The following is a 12,735-nucleotide window of genomic DNA, read 5'->3' as shown; positions in this document are numbered from 1 at the left end:
CAAGAGGTACTGGTAAATGTATTTTGGAGAATGATCACTGATATCATTGGCCCCAGTTTAATGTTATACTCTTTGGAGATAGCCAAAATGAAGCTCTACTAAGTGGACATGGTATAACTTACATAATCCATAAAATAGACATTAACTTGCTTTGCTCTACTATTGAAAATGTGTAATTTTTTCATTAAATTTATAATTAAAAATAGTATTGTTCATATTATTGAACAGTTGTGTTTTTCTGGATTGCCTTCATTGACTCTCTTGGTTTTCCTTTTTATTTATTTTTTTTAATTAACTTTTTTTTTTTTAAGTAGGTCCTTGCTGGTTATTTATTTTCCTTTTTAGATCAAATTAAGTTGAGGCTTAAGAACTGATCCCTATAAATACATGTTTATCATATTAGTAGTTGAAATAGCTAAATGAAAGTGAACAGATACTTAACAATATTATGATTAAAACCAAAATTTTATGAGTAAAATTTTGTAGACTGAAGAATCTTAAGTATTTTTGTTCCTGTATATATGACCATTGGGTTTCCCAGGTGGCTCTAGTGGTGAAGAACTGGCCTGCCAATGGAGGAGACCTAAGAGACGTGGGTTCAATCCCTAGGCTGGGAAGATTCCATGGAAGAGGACATGGCAATCCACTCCAGTATTCTTGCCTGGAGAATCCCACGGACAGAAGAGCCTGCCAGGCTACAGTCCATAGAGTCGTAGAGTCATCCTGAGGCGACAGCACACTCGCACGCACACATGCATATGACCATTATTCAAAACTTGAATGCTTCTAGGGCTTCCCTGCGGAGAAGGCAATGGCACCCCACTCCAGTACTCTTGCCTGAAAAATCCCATGGGCAGAGGAGCCTGGTAGGCTGCAGTCCATGGGGTCGCTAAGAGTCAGACACGACTGAGCGACTTCTCTTTCACCTTTCACTTTCATGCATTGGAGAAGGAAATGGCAACCCATTCCAGTGTTCTTGCCTGGAAAATCCCAGGGACGGTGGAGCCTGATGGGCTGCCATCTATGGGGTTGCACAGAGTTGGACACAACTGAAGCGACTTAGCAGCAGCAACAGCAGGGCTTCCCTGATAGCTCAGTTGGTAAAGAATCCACCTGCAATGAAGGAGACCTTGGTTTGATTCCTGGGTTGGGAAGATCCGCTGGAGAAGGGGTATGCTACCCACTCTAGTATCTATGGACTTCCCTTGTGGCTCAGCTGGTAAAGAATCCACCTGCAATGTGGGAGACCTGGGCTGTATCCCTGGATTGGGAAGATCCCCTGGAGAAGGGAAAGGCTACCCACTCCAGTATGCTGACCTGGAGAATTCCATGGACCATATAGTCCATGGGGTCGCAAAGAGTGAGCAGATTCCACTTCACATCACATACCTTTTATTTGTTTATTAATTGGACTTAGTGTCAACGTCTGGTTGGTTTGGTTAGTGTATAAATAAGAGCATTGTAACTCAAATTTTGAAGTTTTTAAAAATATTTTGTGATATCTATTTACTTTTCATGTATTTCAATGTATTTGCATCTGAAAGCTTTTGGAGTGCAATTACAGATTTGAACATAGCACAGTTACAGAAATTTGTTGTCATCTTGCTTGGCATTATCAAAATTGTCATTCATATAAGGATACTAAGCCATTAGGTAAAATATTGGTGTGGAATAGTATATTTTTAGGGTAGCTTATTCATTGGTTGTTTTGTTAGTTGTAGAGTAGATTTACTTTACAAAGTAGAGATCTTAGTGTTAACACCAAAGATATCATTTACAGAGGGACCACCTGCATATGTACTCCTGATATGATGTAATATGAACTGTAATGAATTTTGCTTAGTGTTTAACCTGAATCTAATAAGACCATTAGGTTTAGATTCCAGCCTAAGAGAAAATGTAGCAACTAGAAGAGCAAGTTACATCACTAAGACATAATCAGATCAGTAATATAGAACATTTTATGAGGCAACTGATCTGTTTTCTTAAAAAGGTCAATGTTATGGAAAATAAAAATGATGTACATAGAGTGTGAGGGGAAATACTTTGAGGAGAAAGAGACTAAAGGAATGTAACAGTCATGCTGCAGTCAAACCTTTTTTGGATCCTGGTTGAGTAAAATTCGAACAGCTATGAAAGGCATTCAGTGGGGCAGTGGGGAAATTTGGATATGAATTGGCTATTAGCTGATATGAGGGAATTTTTTACTTTTCCTAGTATGACGATTGCATTGAAGTTGGAGAATTTTCTTGTATTTAAGTGATACTAAAGTAAGGTAGATTTAAAGTTATGGTGTTTGTAATTTATTTTGAAATGGTTAAACCAAAACAAAATTATTTGCAGTAAGTAATACCTGTCTGTCTTGGTCAGTCTGCCCAAAGGTAGATGTGATTGTCTACCCTGGAATTAATTTGGGTGTTGAGACAGATGAATAAATGTGCTCACCAGTGTATATGAATAAAGTTTATTTAGGACTCATAGTAAACTAGGATTCCCAGGAGTGGGAGAGCTTACTAAGGGGAACAAATATGGGAACAAGCAGAAATGCAGGTCCTGAGGGGATTGATGGGCTATCTTGACTTTTATTGTGATTAAGACATGAAAGATGGAGCCATCGTTTTTTATTAAACCAACTGTAGATAAATAGAGCAAACATGATGAAATATTAACAGTTGTGGAATCTAGGTGATGAGTATATGGGTGTTCATTATTCTATTTCAATGCTTACGCATGTTTGAAATTTTTCATTATAGAAAATATTTACACGTAAGTTTAAGAAAGTTTTAGAATTACGTGATTGTTTCTATTTTAGCAACCAAAGGACACAATGAGATTAGATGAAACGATGCTGGTCAAACAGTTGCTGCCAGAAATCTGCCATTTTCTTCATACTTGTCGTGAAGGAAACCAACATGCAGCTGAACTTCGGAATTCTGCCTCTGGGGTGTTATTTTCTCTTAGCTGCAACAACTTCAATGCAGTCTTTAGTCGAATTTCTACCAGGTTAGTGTGTAAATTTTCATAGGAATGTTGTAAGTAATATAAATTTTGTCTTCATTAAAAAAAAGGTTGATAGGATGTGGGCTTTTGTTGAAATTTTATGCATTTATTTTTTTTTTGAAATTTTTATCATGTGATATTTTGATCTTGGTGGGTACAATTAAATATGAAAATGAAAATGTTAGTTGCTTAGTCGTGTCGACTCTTTGCTACCCCATGGACTGTTGCCTCTGTCCATGGAATTCTTCAGGCAAGAATACTGGAGTGGGTAACCATTCCCTTCTCCAGGAGATATTCCTGACCTAGGGATCGAAGCCGGGTCTCCCGCATTGCAGGTAGATTCTTTAACATCTGAGCCACCAGGGAAGCCCAAATTAATCACAATTAAATGTGAGTACTGTTATAAGCTTGAAAGTATAAATTTTTGATCGTTTTTTTTTTTTTAATACTAAGTATGAATTTTTAGTTTGGCTTTTAAAGCATGTTATTCCTTTTTATTAAATTAGTCAAATCAGAATAATTGATGAGTAGTCAGAATTCTAATGATATTAAAGCTCTGATCCTTATCACAAGATCCTAAGCTACCAAAAACAAAACGCCAGAAACCAAACCAGCAATGTGGGAAGCACAAGAAAGTAATGGCAAGGTAGAATTTTCTAGAAAGTGAACTGTTTTAAGTGAGTGAACTGTGAAAGCTCCCATTATTGAACATTTACAGCATGTGCTATGCTATTTTATCCTTACAGTATCCCTGAAATGTAGGTGGTAATTACCCCATTTTACAGGTAAGCAAACTAATACTAAAGAAGTAATCAAGGCAGTGTGCCCAATAACGGAGGTCCCAAAATTTCTAAGTCAGACTGCCTTCAGAGTCTGTCTGTTCCATTTTACTAGGCTGCTTTCCTATACTTATTTTAGCCTGTTTTGATGAAATCCTTTTTTATAATATACACTGCTGTACTTCAGAATTGTATGATAAATATAATTGAAGCTTTTATTGAAAATTAGAAGTCAACATATGATCATTTGTTGTGATATGCTACAAATGGAGGAGTATAGAATTGTAACTGATGGTAGCAAGTCTCTCTGGAACTTAATTTCATGCAGATGATTTGCCTTTCTTATGCAAGTAGAGTCAAACGGGTCCTTAATTATGACCAAGTAGGAAGCATAACATAAATCACTTAGTGCTTCAATGAATCAGAGACTAATACGTAATAGAGAAAAGCAATCTTCCTTGCTTAATGATACCTACAGCTTTAATTTGTGTTGTGTGAGCGAGCATTGGATTTCCACGAGTCAGCTTAGTTAATTCTCATGTTGTTTTGCAATAGGTGTGAGTGAGAAATATACATCATATCTTGAGAATTTGTGCAATGGTTTTTAGGGGGAATCAGCTAACTTCAAAATCCTGCAGTTTTTTTATTAAAAAATGGCATTTCTGTAATTGTGATTCTAGGCACCAATATTCTTCAACCTTTTGTCAGAATTCTGGTGCAGAGAAAATTAAAATTTTATTTAATGTTACAATATGACTGATAATGTAGAGTCGTGTGTATATAATGGAACAATGTCTTGATGAACTCTTAAGTTAACATTTCATATTCTGAGTAATACTGGTTGAAGGGCAAGGTAGCAAACAAGTAGGTAATAGACATTAAAATGATAAAAAACAAAGCCCCTTCTTTGTTTAGGTGATACTAGACCAGTCTTACTTTTTGAAATCGTCTTACACTGAAGGTAGAAAATGATGAAAAGAGTAAAATGTTTTTAGTCTATTCAAGCATGAATTGCTTTAATAAAACACAGCAAATGCCCCACCTCTGAAAACTTTAAAAAAAATCTTCTGGTCTCCAAATGTTTTATTCTGCAGCATTAGCACATGTAATAATAGGCAAGTTTTGTGTATTTCCTGAATCTAGTTCACTCTTTCCAGAATAGAAGTTAATAAGTCTTAAGAATAAGCCAGTTTCTTTAACTTTCAGGGGACACAGACTGCTCAGAAATGGAATCTGTGAAATTTATGTTTCAGACAACTGCATTTGCTGTTTAATCTAGCTTATGCCAGAAATAGGAGCTGATCTTATTAGAGGGTCGCTTACCTAAAAAGACCATTATGATGGTTTAACTTAGATGGAAGTTATCCTTGACACTCTAGTGTCATAGCATTAGGTGACTTAAAATATGCAAGAAATTGGAATGACAGTTCTTTCTGAAGATTGATTTTATATGGGAAAGACTAGATATCTCTTCAAGAAAATTAGAGATACCGAGGGGACATTTCATGCAAAGATGGGATCGATAAAGGACAGAAATGGTATGGACCTAACAGAAGCAGAAGATATTAAGAAGAGGTGGCAAGAATACACAGAAGAACTGTACAAAAAAGATCTTCATGACCCAGATAATCACGATGGTGTGATCACTGACCTAGAGCCAGACATCCTGGAATGTGAAGTCAAGTGGGCCTTAGAAAGCATCACTACGAACAAAACTAGTGGAGGTGATGGAATTCCAGTTGAGCTCTTTCAAATCCTGAAAGATGATGCTGTGAAAGTGCTGCACTCAATATGCCAGCACATTTGGAAAACTCAGCAGTGGCCACAGGACTGGAAAAGGTCAGTTTTCATTCCAATCCCAAAGAAAGGCAATGCCAAAGAATGCTCAAACTACTGCACAATTGCATTCATCTCACACGCTAGTAAAGTAATGCTCAAAATTCTCCAAGCCAGGCTTCAGCAATACGTGAACCATGAACTTCCGGATGTTCAAGCTGGTTTTAGAAAAGGCAGAGGAACCAGAGATCAAATTGCCAACATCTGCTAGATCATGGAAAAAGCAAGAGAGTTCCAGAAAAACATCTATTTCTGCTTTATTGACTATGCCAAAGCCTTTGACTGTGTGGATCACAATAAACTGTGGAAAATTCTGAAAGAGATGGGAATACCAGACCACCTGACCTGCCTCTTGAGAAACCTATATGCAGGTCAGGAAACAACAGTTAGAACTGGACATGAAACAACAGACTGGTTCCAAATAGGAAAAGGAGTACGTCAAGGCTGTATATTGTCACCCTGTTTATTTAACTTATATGCAGAGTACATCATGAGAAATGCTGGACTGGATGAAACACAAGCTGGAATCAAGATTGCCGGGAGAAATATCAATTAACCTCAGATATGCAGATGACACCACCCTTATGGCAGAAAGTGAAGAGGAACTCAAAAGCCTCTTGATGAAAGTGAAAGTGGAGAGTGAAAAAGTTGGCTTAAAGCTCAACCTTCAGAAAACAAAGATCATGGCATCTGGTCCCATCACTTCATGGAAAATAGATGGGGAAACAGTGGAAACAGTGTCAGACTTTATTTTTGGGGGTCCAAAATCACTGCAGATGGTGCCTGCAGCCATGAAATTAAAAGACCCTTACTCCTTGGAAGGAAAGTTATGACCAACCTAGATAGCATATTCAAAAGCAGAGACATTACTTTGCCAACAAAGGTCTGTCTAGTCAAGGCTATGGTTTTTCCAGTGGTCATGTATGGATGTGAGAGTTGGACTGTGAAGAAGGCTGAGTGCCAAAGAATTGATGCTTTTGAACTGTGGTGTTGGAGAAGACTCTTGAGAGTTCCTTGGACTGCAAGGAGATCCAACCAGTCCATTCTGAAGGAGATCAACCCTGAGATATCTTTGGAGAGAATGATGCTGAAGCTGAAACTCCTGTACTTTGAGAAGTATTGACTTCTCATGGCCACTTCTCATGGTGACTTCATGGCCACCTCATGAGAAGAATTGACTCATTGGAAAAGACTCTGATGCTGGGAGGGATTGGGGACAGGAGGAGGAGGGGACGACAGAAGATGAGATGGCTGGATGGCATCACTGACTCGATGGACGTGAGCCTGAGTGAACTCCGGGAGTTGGTGATGGACAGGGAGGCCTGGCGTGCTGGGATTCATGGGGTCGCAAAGAGTTGGACATGACTGAGCGACTGAACTGAACTGAACTATTGATAGATGAATCAGTGTCATGAGAATTTGTTGTGTTTGGCCATTCTACCTATCTATGGATGTTTCTCTTTGATATTTCTGTCATTGCTTTTCTTTCAGGAAATAATATGAGTAACAGATCTTAAGATAACTTTTTTGTTCTACTGAAGTATATATCATGTTCTGTGGCTCATAGTACTTTTTTATGTAGACCATTAGCTCCTTTCTCCACTGAATTGCCTGTTTTATGGTTGGAGGGTCCTAAAGACCCAAATTATATCTGATTTGAAATATCACCAGAAGCAGAAGACTCAGTGACTCTGAAAGTTCTATTTGGTTCTTTTACAAGTCTGCTGTTTTTTTTTTAAAGTAGTTTATTATTCTTTTGTATAGTTTAATATTTCTTCTTGTATGTCTAATTATTTAAAACGTTCTTATTTATATTCTCTTTAAGATTGTTAAATAATCTCATTTGTTTGGATGTGCCAACTCTCATTCACAGTGAATTGTTTCTCTGTGTTTTGTAAACTGTGATTTATCTTTAGGGCAGTGTGTATTTTCTTTGGGAATCTCTTGTGACCTGGGACTCTGAGAGTATCCTAATGATGGTTTTGCATTTGCCAAGTGCCCAGTTTTGGACCCATGTTTTTGTTAATTTCTCAGTCCCAGATTGTATGGGTAGTACAAATATGGGCCTCAAATCCTTGCAAGGTGACAGCCCTGGGTGACTTTTTCCTCTACGCAAAGCTTAGGCAGAGCAGACAGACTTCTTGTGCTAGTAAATCCCTACCCCCCCACCCCCCCTTTTTTTTCTCCCTGTCTCCCTTTCAATGTCTTTTTCTTTTTTTCAGGAAGTTCATAGCTCTTTCTAGCCATGTTTTATGCAAGGCCCTGGTTCTACTTCCTGCATTCTTAGGGTTCAGGGCTTTGTATCTAGTCTCATGTGAATGTTTAGCCCCACACCCCTAGGTTAAGGAGAGAAAAAACTTAACCAACTCTCACCCTTTTGTTGGCCAGATCATCCCTTCAGAACCATCTCTGGTTTTCAGTTTCCTTTCCATTTCTGGACTTGAGTGGGTAAATAGCATTTGTTTTGCTTTATTTCTGTACAGTTAAAATATCTGTTTGTTGTTGTTCAGTTTATCTAGTCTTTTTAGAGGTTTTAGTGATACGTTTTCCAGTTCATTTCTTTTGACCATAATACCTTTTTATTTGATTTATCTGCCTTATAAATTCCCCAGATGCCCCTTCCTTATGGTAATAACAACTGTAAAAGGAATTAAACTTTCCTTCCATTTTTCACAAACAACCACAAGAGTTAGCTTTTCAAAAGTTGGTGTTGCTGATTTGTTAAGTTGTGTTTCCTAAGGAGTCATATTCCATATTTTTAGGCTCTTTGCAGCAGCTGTGGAATTTGTAGCATGTAAATCAGTTTTGAGGACCTTCTCATTCCCAATGTGAACTGCTAAGCTTTTCTCACCCTGATGATAAGAAGAACATTAGTGTAAGTGCTTAGAATAATTTTACTGTTAGCTATACATCTGTAGGCTGAAGTGAGTGAAAGAAGAATTTGAGAAGGAAGAAATAGCATTGATTTCATTTTTTAGCAACTGAAGGTTTAATGCAATGATGTCAGTTTTAAATTATACTGCATTGGTTACAATTTGAGCTAATATTTTAAATGAAATCATGTAGTATTTGTGCTTTTTTACCATCAATCAATTCAATTTGTTGAATTCAGAATTTTGAACTATCCTAAAACTTCAGTTGATAAATTATTTTTGATTTTTTACTTTTCAGGTTACAGGAATTGACTGTTTGTTCAGAAGACAATGTGGATGTTCATGATATAGAACTGTTACAGTATATTAATGTGGATTGTGCAAAATTAAAACGACTCCTGAAGGGTAAGTTTAAATGAATGATGTATGTGAAATTAATCACTGTGGGTGAAAAATAAGTATTTTGAATGTACTAATTGAGCTAATAATGTTGAGCTAGAACATCAAAATGGATTTTATAATGCAAATGTCCTTGAGAAATGGATAGTAATACTTTATGGTTCAATAATTTTTGAACCTTTGCAAATAATAGAGTAATGAATATCTTAAGTCTTGGCAATGTAAAGTTTTGGTTCAACTACAGTTTTTGCTTTTTCTCTTTATTAAAGAGAATGTGAGGATGCTGTTATTTAATTTTTCTAGAATTTCATCTCAAAGATAGTTAGGTATTATAAAAGTTATTTGTTTATCTATTGCAGGGCTAAAAGCAGATAGTTTAGCAGGGTATAAAAGTTTCATTGCAAATGGAACCAGAAGATTGTGCTTTTATGATGAGAGGAGAAATTGAGCCAGGAATCTCATTTCTGATATTCTGTTTTCAACTCTGTTATTGCCTTACTGACTGACTATATAGCATTTCAAAGTCTTTTATTCTTTCAGTGCTTAGTTTTGCTTCCTTAGAGAACATATCAATAGTAGTCACACCTGGGAATATGCCTATGTGTAATGTGTAATGCCTAATGTGTAATTTTAAAGCTTTGAAGAGTGCTATCATTATGTTGACTGAAATTAACTATCAGAAGGAATTGAGAGGGTTTTTGTGGTAAGCAGGAATGTGTTAATATAAAGCAAATAGCACTGAGTATTATGAATATACTGAATATAAATGCCTAAATTAATTTCACAGAAATTGTTTTTTAATTTTATGTAGTGTTGGATTCTGGCTAATTTAAATGTGAAACCTTATAGTATGTGATTCATACTTATTTTTATTCTACTTTGTATATTGATTAAGGAATTGTCAACAGTGTTTTTTAGTGTTTGACCTTGAAGGAGATTTAGTTATACTAACTTTAAAAACTAACAGTTCTGCAGTGCAGTTTTCAAAATACTGTGTTTAGTTTTTCTAACATTTGCTTTAAACTCAACAACTATTTCACCAAAGATGTAAAAAGAACTGTATCTATATAGATGAATACTATAAAGCTATGTTCCAGCTATATTATGCTTGTTCAGAATTTACGATTTTAGGCCATTACCATGATAAAACCAAGCAATGCTTACCTCACTTTTCAGTAGCTTTAATTAAGGAGAAATGAATCATTTTAGCTGTTTTGTCCCTGATGGCTCAGATGGTAAAGAATTCTGCCTGCAATGCAGCAGACCTGGGTTCGATCCCTGGGTTGGGAAGATTCCCCTGGAGGAGGGCATGGCAGTCCACTCCAGTGTTCTCGCTTGGAGAGTCCCCATGGACAGAGGTGCCTGGTGGGCTGCAGTACATGGGGTTGCAGAGAGTTGGACACAGCTGAGTGACTAAGCACAGCATAGACAAGTGGACAGTAGTTATTTTAGATTATAATAAACCACCACTCAATTCAGTTTAAATTTCAGGATTTTAATATTTATTATTAAACATTGAAAAATTAAGGAATGATAATATTTAGATATTTCCTCTATGTATAAAATTTAAGAAATGTGAGTTTTTTTTCCATAGCTGTTCAGCGACATTTGGGAAATCAAGTCCAGAGTGCTTGTGGATAGGTGTTTGTTTAAAAGATCAGTTTCTTAGAAATGTTTAATACATAATAATTAATTGATGGTTCTCCATGCACAGTGAGAGAAACTAAGTGTATGGATAAATTACTTTCTTTTTATTGTGGTAAGTTATCCCCATTGAATGCAGCTTCCTTATGAGCATAAATTTATAGAATTTTTGCTGATAAATATGACATATAAAGCCAATATTAACCAGACCAGCAAAAGATGGTTCTACACAGTCATGGTAAAAGGAATGGAAACTTCCTGTAATATGAATAGTAAAAGTAATAATGTGTTTTAAATTCAATTCAGCAGCTTTTGTTGAGAAACTATATGTAAGAAACCTTGCTGATTGCTGAGCTTACAAACATTAGTAAAATATTGAGTCTCTCCTTTTGGAGCTCATGACCTGGTTTATGAGACAAATATATTATCAGATTATTTGCAAACAGTGTGGCAGAGCTAAATAGAGTGAGTATAACATGAGAGAAGAAGTGTGTATGTGTTTAGGGGCAGGAGATGTTAAAAGCAAGATACACAGGTACAACAGTACATCATATCATATTAATAAAAACATAGTAACATTTGTTGCATTTTCCGTATGTGCCATACATCACCCTGTGCAGTTTACATGCTTTTTCTCATCAACAATCACAAGAACCCTGTGAAACAGATGTTACCATTATCATCCTTTATATTGATGAGGAAACTGAGGCCTAAGTAACATTTCCAAGATCATACATCTGTTGAGTGGCAGGATAAAGATTCAGTTCACATCTGCATCTCTAGATCCAAAGTACTTAACTGCTGTATTATTTTGCTTATGGGTAATGAGGCTTTGTTTTAGTGGCTCTGGGAAGTGATGCAAAGGTTTTTGGGTGGGAATTACCTTGATCAATGTTTTATTTTAGATATGCCATTTTGCTTGAAATTTGAAGGATGATTTGATAGAAAGTTGCATGAACTTCTGGAACTTGGTTGTGTAGTAATGTGATGTTGAAATAAGGATAGTGGAGGTCTGGATGAAATGTGATAGGGTGGGGACCAATTTGATATGGTATTTAGGATGAAGAATACATAATCTTTGAGTAGAATACATTGCATAGCTTTTGGTGATTAATTAGGTGAGTGAGTGAGTGAAAGTTGCTCAGTCGTGTCTGACTCTCTGCGACCCCACGGACTATAGTCCACGGAATTCTCCAGGCCAGAATACTGGAGTGGGTAGCCATTCCCTTCTCAAGGGAATCTTCCCAACCCAGGGATTGAACCCAGGTCTCCCGCATTGCGGGCGGATTCTTTTACCAGCTGAGCCACGGGAAAGCCCAAGAATACTGGAGTGGGTAGCCTATCCTTTCTCCAGCAGATCTTCCTGACCCAGGAATCAAACCGGGGTCTTCTGCATTGCAGGTGGACTCTTTACCAACTGAGCTATGTTGGTATGTATGCCCTTGACTATAATGAATACTTCAGGGACTTGAATCACATGTGTGTCATTAGCGAAACTGGAAAAGCAAAATACAAAGCCTAAGATGAGAGTTCGAGTTGTGTTTGGAAGCACCTGGTGTCCTATTGAAATCACCAGTGACATGATCCAATGTTCTCGTTCTGTGGCCAGCTGCTTAGTAGAGCTTATTGCATGTATCTCCTGTTGTGTATTTTAGAAATGTCAGTTGCTGCATTCCCGAATTCTTCATTTGTTCTATGAGCCTATAGGCTATCAATTCCTTTTGGGTAGACTGTTGTTTGACTTGTGAATGAAGTATCTCTTAAACCACACCACTATTGACTGAAAATATGGAAATTGTATCTGTAAAAAACATTTGAAGAGAAGAATATATTAGTTTTTTAATTGGCATTTTAATTTTTATATATTCAGGAAAGAACAAAAGTGATTGAATATTGTTACCTATACCACTGTGTGTTTAGAAAAATAATGGGCAGTCAGTTTCGTATCCATGACAGCACTTAGAGGTATTGTTATGTCAGAGAAACCGTATGTCCTGGAACTTTTTTAGTAGGTTTCAGTAGTATTAACTATATTTTCTTGCTTGTTCAGATTATTTCTGGTGAATCTTTGTCAGCAGTTCCTTTTCAATACAGGTCAATAAGTTCCAAAAACCTAACACTTTTTGAATTCTTCATTTAAAAACCCTTCAAATAAAGGCTGTTGCTTTAAAGGAAAAAAAAAAAAAAACTGATGTGGAGAGCAA

At 36.6% G+C, this 12,735-nt stretch overlaps 1 protein-coding gene across 8 annotated transcripts in view; it reads left to right on the top strand.

Moving 5' to 3' along the window:
* NF1 (neurofibromin 1) overlaps window positions 1-12,735 on the top strand; it is a 323,089-nt gene that overhangs the window by 124,395 nt on the left and 185,959 nt on the right. For 7 of the 8 annotated variants that reach the window (XM_061390468.1, XM_061390467.1, XM_061390466.1 and 4 more), the window contains 2 exons: window positions 2,813-3,003; window positions 8,787-8,893. In XM_061390468.1, coding sequence (XP_061246452.1) covers window positions 2,813-3,003; window positions 8,787-8,893 — 298 coding nt within the window. Of the gene's footprint in view, window positions 1-2,812; window positions 3,004-8,398; window positions 8,491-8,786; window positions 8,894-12,735 lie in introns of those variants that run through there. The other variant, XM_061390469.1, reaches the window with a different exon arrangement.

Source organism: Bos javanicus, chromosome 19, assembly GCF_032452875.1.
Source record: "Bos javanicus breed banteng chromosome 19, ARS-OSU_banteng_1.0, whole genome shotgun sequence".
Taxonomy (NCBI): Eukaryota; Metazoa; Chordata; class Mammalia; order Artiodactyla; family Bovidae; genus Bos; species Bos javanicus.
Note: the sequence above shows the minus strand (reverse complement) of the source record. Positions and strands in the feature narration are given on the sequence as shown.